The following is an 18,493-nucleotide window of genomic DNA, read 5'->3' as shown; positions in this document are numbered from 1 at the left end:
GTTCCTAGTCTGGCTATGGAAGAGGACAAGCCACTGTTCATTTGTGTATACATATGTATGCCTGTATGTAATTCAAGGCTTCAAAATGTTACCTTGTTTCAGTTTAATTCTTCACAGATATATCATTAAACATGTGATATAGAAACACAGTGTGTGTGTCCCAAATTAGATTCTATTTTTGTTTTGCTCATTCTAATTTTTTTTTTACCCAGCATTCAAGTCTAAACAAAAGGATGAGTTATGTTTCCGCCACCTCCAGCTGCTTCCAAGTAAGTTACTGTGTTGGAACTGAGAGTGCAGTTTTGGTCACAGAACACTCTCACAAATGGAGGCAAAAGGTAGGTGGTGTCCCCCCCCCCCAATTCTCCTTGCAATCACAGAAAAGCGCCATGAGTTGCTGTATAAGGAATTTGCAAAATACACTTGAGCTTGTGGAATCCTCTAGTGGTTTACAATCCCTTCTGTAAATAGAACAGCTGCACTGGATCCAACCAAACAGTCTTTTCTGCATGGCTTAAATATAAATAGTTGTGGTTTCTCACAGACTTCCAACACATTCTTCCAGCTCAGTAATTAGAATGTTTAATTTCCTTTCTATCTAAGAAGCAAGAGGAGAGGAAATGGCTGTTACTAGGCTAAAAGTATTTTATCACAGGCAATGTATTTGGTACTTTCCAAACGTAAGTCTGTAACTGTAACTTGATGTGTTGTGAATTGCAGAAGTTGAAGTTTCAAACAAGAAAGTCACCATAAACATTAAACATTGTCTTGTGTTTTTCTTCTTCTTCAAGCACAGTCGCCAGACAGACAAATTCATAAAATGATTCAAGGTCTTTCACACAGTAGATGAAATTTCTTTATTTAAATTAGTTTGCTTAGCTCATATTTAGGACAGAATAAAGGCCAAGCTATTTGATCATTTAGAGTGGCCCAGAAACAGACTTCAAAATTGCTGAGGGAATTCAAACAGCACTTGGTCTTCTTTGAAGTCATGACACTTAGGTACTTACTCTGCATATAGTTTTGTTTCTATAATTTATTATACAATGCACCATTCACTCAGCAATATACTCTGAAAATATACAAAACTTACATAACCAAATCTGCAATGTTTGACAGCCACCAATTTTTATCCAGACCAGTTTAAAGGATAACCAGTACTCCTAAGAGATCAATTTTAACTACAAATGGAACATAAATTTCACACACAGTAGATCAGACTTTTCCAATGAAAAAAATAAGGTTATTAAAGCATTTTGTCATCTTCTTAGAAATGAAAATAAAAGTGTTGGATCTAGGCTATGGGTTGTATCCAACACTGGTCATACTTGGAGCAGACCCAGTAAATAATGAACTGTTCTGTTAATTTCAGTGGGTCTAGTTCAAGTAGAACTTAGCTGGTCTAGCCCTAAGTTAAATGCACTTAAACTAACATTGATTTCAATTGGAACTAAGTGCAATTAACTATGGATCCATCCCAAAACAATGTTATTGGTTAATGTCTGCATTGTCTAGCACTAGAGTGGTTGAATTAACTTTAAAAAAACAACTATATAGTGTTATTGCACTCTTTGAATGTGCAGTACTTTGAAATATACCAGCACTGAAAGGGGTCTTGCATTAAGATATCCAGGAACAACATGAAAACGAGGAGAGCATCCAGTCTGTACCAACAAGTATTCTGTCTTCAGTACAGGCCGTCATTTATTTCGTTCATGTTGTCTTTTGAAAGTGTCGCTTAATGTCTGAAAAACACAGCAATCACATAGCAGGTTGTATCACAAAAATAGATCAAATAAATATACCCAAAGCCATTCTATATCCAATGTCGCCATGGAAAACCTACTATATTCAGTTAGAACAACACACTAGAAGCTCGGCAAACAGAAATAATGATATTTAATATACATGCCACCAGGCTACTACTACATGAGACAACATGTGTAGAAGATATCTAGCAAAGGAACTGACAGTCACCAACTTCCAGAATTTCTATGTTAAGCATATGCTGAACATGTGTATGAAACATTAATTGCATGAAAGTTAGTTGCGATATTTTTTTGCTAGCCTGCAAAGAGGCCAATAGTCTTTTTTTCCAAAGGAAGAGAAGCTCCTTCTTCCACAGCCAGCACAGAAAAACAACAGTCTGGAAAGTAGGGATGGAATTATCTGTCCCTGATCCACCAGCCCACTTACTTGCCTGTATAAAATCCTTTGTCAGCCAAAAGCTATCAGGCGAGTTATTAAATACAAGGATTATTCATTACCATTTTATCTTGCTTTTTTTTTTATATAATATTACCATTTTATCTTGCAAATCAAATATCTAACGGAGTAATCTTCAAAACAAACTTACAAGAAGTTTTCAGTACTGATGGATGGGGCTATGATCTATGGTGTGGCATTTGCTCCATGTGCACGTTGAGTTTCATTTCATTATCGAGGATTTGAACAAGTTGCTGCATGGAAGGAAGGTGCCCAGACTGTAGCTTAGACCACACTGGAACATCTAAATAAGTGTAGGAGGTAAAGAACATGATTAGCATATTAAACTACTTTTTGTACAGTGTAGGAACTGCCACTTGCTGCTCTTATTTTATGCTTGCCAGGATATCCAGAGAAAAACAACTGATACAAGCTTTTGAATACAGTATAGGTTCACTCTCACTCCCGTCTCCATCCCACAAATACCATTTGTACATGCAATTAAGTATTACCAAGCTTCTGAAGAAACTAGATTAACACACACACACACACAGACACACAGACACACACACCTGTTTACAAGGTTTGCATGAAGAATCTGTGTGCAAAGTTCTTTCTTGACAAACAGATTACTCTGTCAATGTTCAATCAACTTACACTGGAGAGGTCTTTTAAATGGCACATTACTTAAGAACTGTTAATACTATAGCTTTAGTTATTTGTGAAAGTTTAGGGATCACTCACACTAGTCACAACTTTGACATAGGGTCATCTTAAATAGACCCTTTATTTCGGTCTTCTGAACCAAATGCAGCTGGTAGCTTCATAAATACTTAACAATGGGTACAATTAACACAAAATCCCTCTTAAGCTAACAAGAATACACAAAAGCTGTTCAGAACTCACCATTTAAAGTTATTTCAAATGCACCTGTTGACATACAAATGTTCTCAGTCATGCTGCTCAGGAAGAAAACCATCATACAAGCATAGACCTAAAAAATAAACACATTAATCTAAATGCTAGTCTTTAAATGATGATGATGATGATGATGATAATAATAATAATAATAATAAATTTTATTTATATCCCGCCCTCCCCAGCCGAAGCAATCAACAATCAAAATAATCCAACATTCTAAAAACATTCATTATAAAATTAATTAAAATCAAATTAAAATCAAATTGATGGCATCCAATTAAGCAAAATTCTGTGCAGATTGCCAGAGGAGGGGGTCAGGCTGCGCCTTGACCAAAGGCCTGGTGGAACAGCTCTGTCTTGCAGGCCCTGCGGAAAGATGTCAGGTCCCGCAGGGCCCTAGTCTCTTGAGACAGAGCGTTCCACCAGATTGGAGCTGTGGCCGAGAAAGCCCTGGCTCTAGTTGAGGCCAGCCTAACCTCTCTGTGGCCTGGGATCTTCAGGATATTTTTATTTGCAGACCCTAAATTTCTTTGTGGGACATACCAGGAGAGGCGGTCCCGTAGGTACGAGGGTGCAACATATTTATCAGTTCAGCTCTATATTCAGCTGATACTAATATTTGGTGAAAGTAATCTCCTTTCTTTGTGACTCTAAATTAAAATTTGTTCATTTTCCTTCCCTGTCTTGAACTCAGAGGGTTCATTTATAACACTTAAGTAAGATAAATACCAAGTGATAACCAGTATGACACACTGATTGCTGGAATAAAATCAGGACGGTTATTATTTCTAAAATAAAACCCCTTTTTATAAAGCAAGTAAGCAAATACACATATGCTCTACATAAGTTGTCTTACTACTATTCTGTTTCAAACCCTAGAGGCATCGTTCCCTTTACTCCAGAATGTTAAATGTGCTTTTGGCGCTATACCCAAAGGATAAAATGATGCAATCTTCAGCAACAGGGCATAAAAAGACCTCATAGTGAAAGATTTATGTTTCAGCTCATATTAAGATTGCAGCTTCTTATACATGGATTAATTATCTAAGATCATGTGGTTATACATTTAACCCATTCCTTCATAAGTTTAGTTATTTTTCAGAATTTCTAATACTAAAGATACTACTTAGACCAGAATCCTTGCCTCATCTGAAAAGTAGTACTGCTGTTTTCTGCTCTTCTAGGTCTTCTGCACCAGCCACCAAAGAATAAACCATAACTAATGGTGACATATTCTTATTTGCAGCTCAAAAAGCTGATTATAACCAGTAGAAAATTATTTTTTCCAGTCCTCTTAAAGACATACAATCGTACCGTGGAAGTCGAATGGAATTCATTCCAGAAGTCTGTTCAACTTCCAAAACTGAATCAAAGCTTCAGATTGGCTGCAGGAAGCTCCTGCAGCCAATCAGAAGCTACAGAAGCCCCGTCAGATGTTCGGGTTCCAAAAGAACGTTCGCAAACCAGAACAATCACTTCCAGGTTTGCAGCGTTCGGGAGCCAAAACATACGAGTTCCAGGGCGTTCAACAACCAAGGTATGAATGGGGGGGGGGAGGGGAGAGGTTGTGTGTGTTCTGAAGCAATTTCCCCTTCAAGCTATTATCAAAGTGCATGTTTGTGGGAGCATTTGGTTGTGTGAACACCAGGAAACCAATCTCCACTCCATGAAAAAAGTGATGTTGTAAGAGGAAAAAGTAGTCTCTTTACCTTATTTTCTTGGCCCCACTGCCAGACGCTTGGAGCTTGCATGCCAAAGAAAGCAAAAGGATCCTTGCCAACAATAATGAAGCCTATTAACACTAGTTTGAAGACTGACAGGAAAGATGCTATATGTCTGGGAGAAGAAAGAGAGATGTTAGTCGCTAAAGGCTATTCCTAAACTTATCAAAAACGACAAAGATTACGCCATACCCAGCTGCATGTCACTATTCCAGTAACTAGTGATATTTCATCTTATCAATATTACATGTTTGAAAACGTTGCATTTAAAATGCAGGACTACATGTAACTCCCCACATGTGTGTTCAACTTGTGCATGGTGCTGGGAAAGAAATAAGTCGATTTAAACTGCAAAAAGGTGTGGAAAGAGCAGGGAAACAGCAGTCCCATGAGCCTTTGCAACGCCCTTTGAGGCCTGTGGACAGTTGGAATTTGGAGAGCAATATCACCAGCAGCAAAAGAATCTGACCCACAGCCAAGCACCTTGGGGTACCAGTCTACCCAACCTGTCACTGTTTCCACATCCTCCTCCAGTGATGAGGAAGACTGAGAGCCACTACTGCCACCATTCATGCCAGTCTGGTAAGTGCTGCTGGTTTTTCAAGGGTTTCCAGAGGTTTAAAAGGGTGTTTACAGGCTTTTTAGATGTGTGTTCCCCACTATATGTGATTTCAAGTATACATGCAGTACCCAGGAGCATAAGCTCCCTTGTAACTGGGGAGTCGCCTGTATTCCAATTAATGAATGCAAGTCTGGGCTGAGATCTTAGTTCTTCAGGTTGTCATAATACAAAAAACTCGTGCCATAGGTACCAAATTAGATAAACAAGAGGAATAATAGGTCTAAACTCATGTCTCTGTCATATTTTAATTCATAATAAACTTACCTATAAAGAGGCTGAGGGAGATAATTTTCCCCTTCAATACGGATGTCTGGGTACCGCTGGCTAATAACCTGCATGTACTCCTCAAACACCCGTCTGTATCCTCAGGAAACACTGAAAAGAAATATTTTATTATGATTAGTTTGTGTGTAGTTAAGCATAAACATTTTGCTAAGATTATTTATTTGTAGGTAATCAACTGGAATTAGCATGCTTCCGGATTTCCCTAAAAACAATTTACTCCCTCAACTTCACCATCCTCATCTGTTCAAATGTTTCTTGGTCTCCATCATAACTCCCACCGACTTTCCCCCCTCTGAACAGAGGTGACAACTCTATCCCCCCCCCCTTAAAGTCTTTCCTCAAAAGCTACATTTTAATGCACTGCGAATTACTTTGAACACAATTCTGTAAATGCAAAAGTATCATGTAAATTAATATTTAATCTAGTCTTTATGTGGCATTTTGGATTACCCCTCAAATAACCAACTTTGAAATGCAGGCAACTGCATTTTTACATATTAAGCTCTAAACATTGTCTATTTCAAACAGCAAGTTCCCTAAGGAATAGGGCCTGTTTAGTTTTACCTATATGGTATGGTGCTACAAACACTGATGTATAAACACTTTCACAGGTAGCTTTCGGGACATTTTATCCCAAGCATAAAAGCTGGCTTTAAGTCCACCTCTGTCAGTGCTAGAAATTAGCCAAGTGCATTTTGCGACTAGCATGGGTCCAATTGCAACCATGTGGAGATCTCTGGATGCCAGATTGTAGACTAGGGAAGGCAAAATGTCACTTAAAGAAGGATCTGACATATTTCCCTTGAAGCTTGGATTTGTTTTATTCTGGATTGTTTTGATATTTTAATGTGTTATAAACTGCTTTGAGATTTGTTCTTTAAAATATAAAGTGGTACAGAAATGAAATGAAATGAATAATAATAATAATAATAATAATAATAATAATAAATACCATAAAAGGTGCCTAGATATTCCATTGTGGCAAGTGCAACCTAGGTTTAAGGTGCCATTTGTAGATTAGATTACATATCTGAATTTCTAACACTGATTTCAGTGTGTTTGTCCCATTTCCCCTACCTCTGGTTCTGGGGAATCAACTAAATGTTTTATCTAAAGTCATGCAATAGCTAGGATGGCAGCAAGAGCCTTCAGTATGATATGGAAATATTAACCAAGCCAGCTAAAAAAGAAATCCAAACTGTATGAAAGCTTCCAAAACATTTCTGTAGGTAATAATTAATTCCAATGCTGAAACTTAATGAGTCAACGGTTTGTTTTCCTTGAACATATCTGCAAAAAAACATTAAGAAAATGGAATGCAGCTGAGCCCTCTCCAAGAAGAAAATGACAGAAAATTAAAACACACTTTCTCCTCATGTCACAATACCACCTGGAAACTTGATTGTTTTATCAAAACTCTTTACATTTTTGGTGTTCCTACTCCAACTCTGGATATTATCTCTTCTGCTCCACATCATACATTCCTAAAGAGCCCAAGGACTTTAGTAATTGACTTCTCTTGTGTAGCTCACTGTACAGCTATGTCTTAGTAAAAACTATTACATTAAGCAATCACTACTAAAATCACTAGTAATGGCCCTCTAAAGAAAACTGGGTTTTTAAATTAAAGACCTCTTAGTTTACAAAAAGACGTGCATTGTCTCTTTTTTCAAGTTGTGCTTTCTACAGATCAGTTTCATTTGTTGTGAGACTGTGAGACATTAGTGTTGCATGCAATATTAGGTTGAGAAGAAAAGGGGGGGAGATGGGGAGGGGTGGTGAGGTAATGCTTCTATTCTTCTACTGAGTGTATATGTGGGGTTTTGTGTCAGCGTCACTTGTATGGGCTCTTACTACTCGCTTGCTATATTTCCTTGATGATGTGAGGGGTTGGGGGTGGCCTAGGGTGTGGTTGGTTGTTTTTGGTTGGCTGTAGTGAGATTTATGTGCGTGAGTGTGTGGAGGGGTGGATTTTTGGATCATGTTAGCCATATTGATTCGTAGGCTGTTGGTGGACTCTTGTTGTCTTGTTGGGCTATATATGTGATAAAGGAGAATCGTACTGAGGTGAAGGCATCTTCTATTTGTCCCTGTTAGTTTCAGCTGATTGGTTAGTTTTTCTAGTAAGGCTGTTTCCCATATTATTTAATAGCACTGGTCCATGTTTACTCCCGAATGGTCTCTCCAATGTCTGGCTGAGGTTTTTGGCTGCTAAGAGTAGGTGGGTTATGAGCTCTTTACAATATTAGTGGGCATTATTATCTTGGAAGATGTTCGGTAGGGTCAGTTCTGGGGTGACATCTAATACTTGCTTAGTTATTTTGCGCATTTCTTGTATGACTGATGTCCAGAAGAGTTGGATTTTGAGGCATTCCCACCACATGTGAAGGTATGTGCCCATGGAGGTGCAGCTTCTCCAGCATTTTGGTGAGGCTCCTGGGCATATCAGCACTAGTTTCCATGGTGTTAGGTACAATCTGTGTGTTTCAGGGTGAGTTCTTTTCTTTTAAACAACATTGATTTAAAGGGAAGTTTAGACCACATTCTAGTCCATTGTGTGGGGTTAACCTCATAGACTATGTTATCCTCTCATTGTTTTTTGCCTATGTTGAGGGGGTTTGTGGGATTTTGGAGCAGTGTTTCGTATATTGTGGATTCCATCCCCTTGCCGTGTCAATTTGTTGTTAGGAGGAGGTTTTTAAGAAAACTGTTTTGAAGCAAACTAGTCTCTAAAATATTTCGAACACTAGCACAAATAATCCACAATTTCCTTCCATGAAATTTATGCATAATGGTGATCAGGTCATAGGGATACTGTACACCAGAAGAACAAAATTTACAGATGTTTATGATTCTAGCCTTGAGTTTCCTTTACTTGCCTCCCAGTTTGATTCTCTTCTGAGTTTTATTTTGAGCGCCACAGTTCTGCCTTATGGTTGTCCTCTTCAAAGACAAGGGAGATTTATTTTAGGTTTGTTTGTTTTTTAAAGAAAAAGAAAATTGGGATTTTCACATTTATAACAGGGCTTCTTGATTAAAAAAAAGCTAAAAAGCTACTGAGGAATCCACACAATTCACAAATATTTCTCAAAACATTCAGTAATAGAACTGGGAACATAGAAGACTAATGTGAAATGTTTTTTAAATGACTCTGCTTTTCTTTCCCTTTGGTCCCAACTGTGATGCGTTGCTATGCTGATGTAACACTGCTAACACAAGGAGTAACAATGCCTGAAAAAATTGCAATAAATAGATGGTGAAACTTTAAAAATGAAGAATGTTTCCAACACAAGAATGAACAGTGCTGAAGCTGATAAAGAAAGCCTGAAGAAAGACCATGTTACAGAAAGAAAACTGGATTGCTAGATATGGGCAAATGCTGAAAAACTGCTTGAAATTCAGAATTCTAACCATTACTCCATTAAATAGTTATTTTTAGAGAAAAGTACTGACATTTTTGTTCCACACTTTAATTGACTTTCCTATTTTTGCTAATTCCAAATCCATTATTCATATTCAGACTGAAGTCTCATATCCAAATAGCAGTTTGCATATAAATATATTATTAGCAACTTTGTCAATACTGTAAAATGTTGTTTGTGACTTGTTGTTTTCCAATTTTAGCTACAAAATGCCTTACTGAATCCCATCACTAACTACAACTTGCTGTTTAGAAGTTCATTTATATAAAACGTTGTGCAATTCTAAGCATGTTTGCTCAGATATGAGCCTCAGCAACTTCATTAGGACAGTCTTTTATCCAGTATAAGCTTACTCTGGATTGGAACCCAAAGCATCAATCCAATGTACACAGATCTAGGACTTCAGTTCAATGAACATGGTGGGACTGACTTTTGGGTAACCATGCACAGCATTTGTGTTGCATGTGTTTGGCTTTCATCAATATAAATACAAAAGTACAGACTATTCCCCTTAATGGATCACAAACCTTATGACAGACATGAGTATCCAAAGGAAAAGAGCACTATTTAGACAAGTACCATTTGGCAACTCCACTTTTGACAGGTCAACACATTATGTATACCTTTAGGTCCTAAACAAGAACTAAGGTTCCTTTCATGTTATAAACTGCTTCCCTCAGTATAGAATCCTCACACATACTGGCGTGTGGACAACCATGTCCTCCCAGCGTTAGAAACTCAGATATATAAGCTAGGCACCAAATGGCTCCTTAAACCAGGTTTACAGTCGCCAAAATAATGTCTAGTTGTCATTGTGAGGCAAGACGGCTCTAAAGTCTTATTTTTCAATGATAGACTGACTGTGATTGATTCTCAGTTAAACATCTGGCTAGTTCAGATGACAACCTTGAGTTGGGTTAAGAGCTTTGAGAACTTAAAGAAGAAAAGCCACTTGATCCAGGGACAGTCGACACATATATTGTCCTGTTCCAACCTCTTTTTCTTAATGGTGACTGCTCCTGCTCAGCCTGCACAGAAAAAGCATTTTGGTTCCAGAAATTCATTCCTATTGCACAGATAAAATATAACTGATAGAATTCTACAGGATGGGGTGTTAATGTATGAAAACAGACCAGATCCAATGATCCCAAGGCATGCACTTCTAGATGATAGAGGTGTCAGGTGCCATCCTGGTGCCTAGGCCTCTTCCCTTGGTTGCAAGTGGTTGCAAAATGTGCCTGGCACCTGGCTAATTTCAAACTCTGCCTCACCTGCAGCGTCCAAGTACCTATACTGCCCCCTCGACTTCTTGCAGTGGTTCTTCCACCTCCGCGCATCGTTTCTGAAAGCCCTTACATAAACACATTTTTTTATCACCAGGCACCCCCAACTCCCCCCCCCCACTAGTCAACATAGTTCCACCAATCCGCCCTGCTACTCAGACCACTTCTCATCCTCAAATCCCAAACACCAACTTGTCCTCAATCTATTAATCGCTCAGGGCCTCCTGGTCTTTCCCCATCCTATTGAACACCTATCCACCTCAAGCCCTATATTTCACAATATTCAAGGTGAGCTCAGCGCTCTACACAGCACCGAAAGGACAGCATTGCCCAACCCTCCCTCCTCTCATTTCATGCCTCCTGCCTATCAGAAAGCCAACATTATTGTAGCAACCCTAATGTCTTCCATCAAGGGCCACAGCATCCTAAGCCAGTCGTCTTCAACTGGTGGGCCATGGCCAGATCCGAGGTGGGCCAAAACAGCTGCACTACCGCCATATAGATATTTGGGGTAGATGTGGGGGGGGGGGGGAGAGAGAGATGATAATAAGAAATGGGATCCCCAGATGCATGTTTATTTGAGGTTAAAGGTGAGTCTAAAGGCTAAAGCGATTGAAATCGGGGGGGGGGGGGAGAGAGAGAGAGAGAGAGAAGAGAGATAGATAAGAACCGCCCTGAGACCTCCGGGTATAGGGCGGTATATAAATTCAATAAATAAATTCAATAAGTAAGAGACAGAGACGTTTCCTGCCCTGGGAAAACAACTCTTATCTGAATTCCGACGTAGCCTGTCCTCTACTTTCCCCGAGGACTGAAGGGGCTTCTCCACACCTTCATGTGCGGACCTGCCGCCCTTCGCCCCCGCAATACCTCCCCAGGGGCTCCCCTAATTCCCCCCCCCCCCGATGCCTCGCGTTGTCAGCCTTTCCCTTCGCCCCCTCCTCGCTCGCCCTTCGCCTCCCTTCCCTTTCCGGCCTCCGCAGGGCGAGGCTTCGGCGGGGAAGGGAGGCCAGAGCGACGGCGCGCTGTCGGTTCTGGGCTTCGCCCTCCCACCCCCGCCGGAGGAAGGTCTGAGGAGGAGGAGAAGGAAGGAGCAGGAGGCCTCCCCCCCCCCCCCCGCCGGGCTCACCAGATCTGGAACTTGAGCAACGGCCCCGTCGCGTAGGCCATGCGCAGCTTCTTCCCGGGCGGCAACCCGTCCGGCTGAGCGCCAGAGCCGCCCAGCCCCGCCGCCAGCAGGAACAGCAACGCCAGCGCCGGCCTCATCTCGTCTTCTTCTTCTTCTCCTCCTCCTCCGCGCGACCACGGCCGGCTTTATAAACGCTCCTCGCTCCGTTTCCCTCTACCCCCCTCCCACCTCCGCACGCACACCGCCTCGCGCTCTGCCGCTAGCGGGCGAGGGTCACGTGAGAGAGGGCGCCCGCAGCGCGCCTGCGCCAGGTTCCACCTATCCCCGGCCGCGGAAAGAATGGCACCCGCCACCCCCCACCAGTCGGCGAGTTTGCCTCACGGGTGTTGTACATACGGGCTACTCGCGCCCGGCTGAATGGCAGGGGGGCTTCCGTTGCTGTGCCAAAATGGGAGACCCTAACCCTCCCCAGAGTGGCTTACGTGCGGCATTAAAAGCAGTTGAAACAAAGCTGTCTCTCCCTACAGGCTTACATTCTAATAAAATCATCATCATCAGGTTTTTTTTAAAAAATGTTTAAGGGTATTCTCACTTTCCTACTCATATTGAAATACCACCCCTCAATGAGACCAAACTTAGATTCACAAAATGTTTAGGGGTACGCGTCCCCTCAGAAAAAAAGAAGAAGAAGAAGAAGAAGAGTTTGGATTTGATATCCCGCCTTTCACTCCCCTTCAGGAGTCTCAAAGCGGCTAACATTCTCCTTTCCCTTCCTCCCCCACAACAAACACTCTGTGAGGTGAGTGGGGCTGAGAGACTTCAAAGAAGTGTGACTGGCCCAAGGTCACCCAGCAGCTGCATGTGGAGGAGCGGGGAAGCGAACCTGGTTCACCAGATTACAAGACTACCGCTCTTAACCACTACACCACACTGATAATAATAAAGCAAGATTGCTTCAGGGTGCTCAGGGTCATAAAGTTGTGGAGTTGTTGGCAAGGGATCTTGCGGGTCATCTAGTCCAACCCCCTGCAATGGGGGAATCTCCACTAAAGCATCCATGACAGATGGCCGTTCAGCCTCTGCTTAAAAACCAGTCCACAACCTCCCAAGGGAGACCGTTCCACTGTCAAATAGCTCTTACCACCATAAAGTTTTTCCTGGTGTTTAGTCGGAAGCTCCTTCCTTGTAACTTGAAGCCATTGCCTTGAGTCCTAGCCTGCAGAGCAGGCGTAAACAAGCTTGCTCCCTCCTCAATGTGACAGCCCTTTAGATATTGGAACATGGCTATCCTATCTCCTCTCAATCTCCTCTTTTCCAGGCTAAACATACTCAGCTTCTTCAACCAGTCTTCATAATGCTTTGTTTCCAGTCTCTTGAACATCTTCACCTCTGCACACATTCCAGCTTGTCAATATCCTTGTTCACCCACCTCTGCACATGTTCCAACTTGTCAATATCTTTTCTAAATTGTGCTGCCCAAAACTAGACACAGGTGTTCCAGGTGTGGTCTGACCAAGGCAGAACAGAGCAGGAATATTACTTCCCCTGACTGGGACACTATACTTCTGGAATAGCATTGGCTTTTTTTGATGCTGCATCACACTGCTGACTTACGTTAAAGCTTGTGGTCTCCTAAGGCCCCAAGATCCTTTTCACATGGACTATTGGTAAGCCAGATGTCCCCCATCTTATATTTGTGCAGCTGGTTCTTCCTTCTTAAGTGCGGAACCTAACATTTGTCCCTATTGAAATTCATTTATTGGCTTGATCTGAAGTCAGTGCAGAATGCTGCAGCGTGATTCCTGACAGGTCTGAGCTCTTGCCAGAGAACAGCACTGGTTGCTATTAGTATACAAAGCGCTTAAGAACCTAGGAGCAGTTTACTTACGAGATCACCTTACCCCCCACATGTGCATACCCAACCACTTTAGTTGGCGGAATTTGACACTACTCCAGGTTCCACATAAAACCTGTTCTGCTTTTGCATGAACCCGACGGTTAGTGTGGCAGCACCTGCATTTTGGAACTCTCTTGACAGTTGAGATCAAGCCTTCAGACTCAGGCACTATTGTAAACCACTTAGATACATTTTTGTGGTACAGCAGTTTGAGACCCATTGGCAACTCTCACTTGGTTTAGTTTAAGATTAAATTTTCCAGTAATTTGCAGATGCGGCCACATTCTACATACGCATGTTTTCTCCAGAAATGGCATTCATGCATGGTGGTGATGGTGGTGGTTTTAAAGATCCTGAGCACTATGAAGATCAAAGACAATGTCTGCAAATGTGTGGAAAGTTAATCTACTTAGAATCATAGGACTGTAGAGTTGGAAGGAATCCACAGGGTCTCAAGAGTCCAACCTGTTGCATTGCAGGAATCTAAGCTAAGGAATCCCTGACAGATGTCCATCCAACCTGTGTTTGTAAACTTCCCTCTCACAGAAGTCAATGACATTTAATCAGCCTAATCACATACAGAATTGCTGCTCAAGTCCAAAAGGACAGCTCACAAACAATATTGATGCGCCGTGATAGCACAGCTTGTAGGGGAAGGGTTGCCCTTGGCTATAGATCAGCAAAACTATGCAGTAATGATTATGTACCTCAGAGCAACAATGAGCTATTATTCACTTTAGTAACACAAAACTCAATTAAAGCCAATGGAAGTCACCCAACCAACAACTGAAAATGTTATGTCCTCACGGTTGAGGAAAAACTTTCAGAAAGGTTATCATTTTTTGAGGGAGGGTTGGTGGTGAAATATTTAGTGGAGGGGTTGAGACAGGGAAAAAACACCACCTGAATACTTCCTGTCAAGCTCCCCCACCCCACCCCAGGTGTGGATGGCCCAAAAGAAATAGCACAGAAAATGATGCCTGAGAAATTAGGAGTGTGTGGCACCTGTGGCTGTTTTGTGTGAAGTTCGACACACTGTAAAAGGCCATAGAGATGAGTCCTCGCACACAGATGTCCCCCATCAGAGCAGGCCATGTTAAAATAGGGGAGACCCTCTAAGCTCTTGGGAGTAAATAACAACTAACAAGAATAGAAACTGATTGGGGGGGGGAACTCTTCTGCTGGGAAGGACATTGACCCATCAGAAACGGCATGATTCTTCACCTTTCATGCTGATGATAGCACAACCAATTCAGGACTGAAGCTATTGAGATGCTTTGTGGGGTGAATGTCACCTTCTGCAATCAGCTGATGTGGACAAGGTGCTGGCAGCAATGCATCTGATGGGGACTGACTGGTTGGGTCCAGATTGTGGTTAATGCTTCACTGTGTGAGGGGGTGGTCCTTGCTGCATTGAAAGAAACAGTGGTGCGACCTTTCTTAAAGAAATCGGCTCTGGATCACTTGGATTTGAACAGCAACTGGCCAGTTGCAAGAAAAAACACCAACCCTTTTTAAGGAAGGTGGCGGAAAGGACTTTGGTGGGGGCCCTGCAGGCATTCTTGGAGGACACAATTTATTTAGATCCATTCTGATCTGGATTTAGGCCTGGCCATGGGATGGAGTCAGCCTCAGCTGATCCTTGTAGAGAGCAGGACGGGGGAGTATGACCTTGTGCCTACTTGATCTCTCATTGGCATTTGAAAGCATTGACCATGGTGTCCTCCTGGACTAGCTCTGAGGAATGGGGATTGGGGGCACTTTATTACAGTGGTTCCAATCTGACCTTCAGGACCGTGTCTAGAGAGGAGTGCCTTCTGGCCACTTGGCAGCTATGCTATGGAAGCTACCTTATCTCCAGCACGATTTAATATCTACATGAAACTGCTGGGAGTGGTCATTAGGCGTTTCCGGGCGAGGTGCTATCAATAGGTTGATGATACTCAACTCTATTTCTCCATCATCTCTGAATCAGGAGAGGCTGTCCAGTCCCCTGGGGCATTGCCTGGGTACAGTTGTAAAATGGATGAGGAAAAACAAACTGAGCTTGAATCCTTGCAAGAGAGAGGCACCGTGGGTGAGTAGCTCCTTCTTTCTGAGAAATTGCTCAGTTGCCTAGTCTGGATGGGGTTGTGCTGCCTCATCAAGTTCACAGCTTTGGGGTGCTTCTAGATCCAGCTCTGTCCCTGGAAGCTCAGGTAACCTCAGCGGCTAGAAGCTGTGTTTGCCAACTGCAGCTGGTTCGACTGCTACAACTGTTCCTAGACCCAGAAAGCCTTTCCACAGTAGTTAATACGCTGGTTACTTCATGACTTGATTACTGCAACGCACAAGGGTGGGGCTTCCCTTGTGTTTGATCCAGAAACAGCAGTTAGGGCAGAATGCTGTGGCATAATTGCTGACAGGTAATATCTGAGGGAGAAAAGTAATGACAAACCTAGAGAGCATCTTAAAAAGTAGAGACATCACCTTGCCAACAAAGGTCCGTATAGTAAAAACTATGGTTTTCCCAGTAGTGATGTATGGAAGTGAGAGCTGGACCATAAAGAAGGCTGATTGCTGAAGAATTGATGCTTTTGAATTATGGTGCTGGGGGAGACTCTTGAGAGTCCCATGGATTGCAAGAAGAACAAACCTATCCATTCTTAAGGAAATCAGCTCTGAGTGCTCACTGGAAGGACAGATCGTGAAGCTGAGGCTCCAATACTTTGGCCACCTCATGAGAAGAGAAGACTCCCTGGAAAAGACCCTGATGCTGGGTAAGATGGAGGACACAAGGAGAAGGGGACAACAGAGGACGTGATGGTTGGATAGTGTTCTTGAAGCTACCAGCATGAGTTTGACCAAACTGCGGGAGGCAGTGGAAGACAGAAGTGCCTGGCGTGCTCTGGTCCATGGGGTCACGAAGAGTTGGACACGACTAAATGACTAAACAACAACATCATCTGAGGGACACGGGTGGCGCTGTGGGTTAAACCACAGAGCCTAGGACATGCCGATCAGAAGGTCAGCGGTTCGAATCCGCGATGGGATGGGGTGAGCTCCTGTTGCTCGGTCCCTGCTTCTGCCAACCTAGCAGTTTGAAAGCACATCAAAGTGCAAGTAGATAAATAGGTACTGCTCCGGCGGGAAGGTCAAAGGCGTTTCCGTGCACTGCTCTGGTTCACCAGAAGCAGCTTAGTCATGCTGGCCACATGACCCGGAAGCTGTACACCAGCTCCCTTGGCCAATAAAGCGAGATGAGCACTGCAACCCCAGAGTCGTCCACGACTGGACCTAATGATCAGGGGTCCTTTTACTATTTATAGGGGAACCTTTAATATCTGTTCTGGATTTGTAAGAATGAGATTGTTTAGTCTGGCAGCACCTGCACTTTAGAACTCCTTGCCTGTGAGATCAAGCAAGCCCCTTCGCTGCAGAAAAGTGCCTGCTGAAAATATTCTTGTTTAGACAAGCCACCTCAGGTGCCTAGAAAGTTGAGGTAATTTTAGTGCTGATATTCCAAGGGAGCAGAAAAGACTTCTTATGTACGAGACGACAGCCAAATGGATGCTACTAGCCCAGAGATGGAAAGAAGATGAAGTCCCTACCAGAGAAAAAAGGCAAATTAAACTGTTGGACTATGCCATAATGGCAAAACTGGCCGGAAAGCTCAGGAATCAAGAAGACCAAAACTTTAACAAAGAATGGAGAAAAAATATAATTTATCTTGGAGACCACTGTGAGATGAAATTAGCATGATTGCAATAACACTTGTAACGTAGCAAATATTATGGAGAAAATTGAGTGATATAAAATATGGACTATTGAAAAATACGCAGTAGAAAAGGTTAACAATAGGACCCATGGAGGAGAAGGTGGGAAGTCCAGAGATTCAAAGGAATCTTTAAATGTGTATGGTTGTATTGTTATATCTTTATACTTGTGAAATCGAATAAAAATTATATCAAAAAAATGAAAGGAAGTTGAGGTAATTTTAATCTGTTTTAGTATTTTAACTTTTGTATGCGGGGATGTGATTTTTTCCCTAGATTTTACAGTCTTACCTTTTTGTAAACTGCTATGATGTGGTTTTTTTAAAAAAACACACCAATCAATCAGTGTATAAATTATATGAAATAACTAAATACATAATGGTGGGTGTGGGTCTCCGTCCCCCCGCATCCTAGAAACTAATATACTGTTATATTTTTTGTGGGATACCTTGACTCCTATTCTAATTATGGGTTGCCAGACATTGAAATTAGCATGTTAAAATATAAGCCATGTTAAAAAAACAGAGATGGGCTGGCTTCCTGATGAAGCAATTGCCTTGAGAGATGGACCATTAAAAGACCACAAAGAAATGGGCGATGACCATTAACAGAGACACTGTGGGCCAACAGCAAATGGGGAAAGCCCCTCCTGAGGTGTGGGATAGTTAGCAAACACAAAAAAACCAGAGTTTCAGGAGTGAGGAACAGAATTGCAGTGTGCAGTGGTAGAGTAAGAAACATTTTTCCTCACTGTGAAAAAATGAAACTGCCCACCTGACCAGAGGCAGCGCGGAATGGCTCTTTTCCCCGGAAAAGGAGGCAAAAGATTTGGAAGACCCTGCCTGCCCAGTCCAGTGCAAGGAGTAAACTTATTCACTGAATGTCTTCCACTCCAGTTTGGACACTTTAAAACACGGAGGACTAACCTGTGGCCCCTCCAGATGTTGATGATTACAGCTCACACAATTGTTGCCCATATTCCATGCTGGCTAAGTCTGATGGGGGATCTCAACAACATTTGGAGGGTCACGGGCCAACCATTTCTGCTTTGTACACTTAGACATCAATTTCTTTCGAAACGATGCAGACATTGCATGGCTATTCCACTAGAGGGCATCTCAGGCATTCATTTGGACACTCTTGTGTCCCGACCTAGGAAGAAAATTCCATGTGACATAAGTACACAAGGGTTTTTTCTATCTCTAGGTCGACTTGGTTACTTTGAAAGTTTCTTTCAGCTGCATTTAAAATGA

At 42.2% G+C, this 18,493-nt stretch overlaps 1 protein-coding gene across 2 annotated transcripts; it reads right to left on the bottom strand.

Moving 5' to 3' along the window:
- Positions 1-833: 833 nt before the first annotated feature.
- On the bottom strand, positions 834-11,968 carry SELENOT (selenoprotein T). Of its 2 annotated transcripts, none has more exons than XM_083739965.1 (6): positions 11,589-11,968; positions 5,734-5,844; positions 4,836-4,962; positions 3,112-3,199; positions 2,357-2,509; positions 834-1,745 (listed from the first exon to the last, which is right to left on the bottom strand). In XM_083739965.1, the coding sequence occupies exons 1-5, from the start codon at positions 11,723-11,725 to the stop codon at positions 2,385-2,387; spliced, it is 588 nt and encodes a 195-aa protein (XP_083596091.1). In that variant the 5' UTR covers positions 11,726-11,968; the 3' UTR covers positions 834-1,745; positions 2,357-2,384. The 2 variants fall into 2 exon arrangements, 1 of the variants encoding a protein (XP_083596091.1); XR_014564440.1 differs by having other exon boundaries at positions 1,680-2,261; positions 2,297-2,509; positions 11,589-11,858.
- Positions 11,969-18,493: the final 6,525 nt, after the last annotated feature.

Source organism: Podarcis gaigeae (genome assembly GCF_964106915.1).
Source record: "Podarcis gaigeae genome assembly, chromosome: 5".
Taxonomy (NCBI): domain Eukaryota; kingdom Metazoa; phylum Chordata; class Lepidosauria; order Squamata; family Lacertidae; genus Podarcis; species Podarcis gaigeae.
Note: the sequence above shows the minus strand (reverse complement) of the source record. Positions and strands in the feature narration are given on the sequence as shown.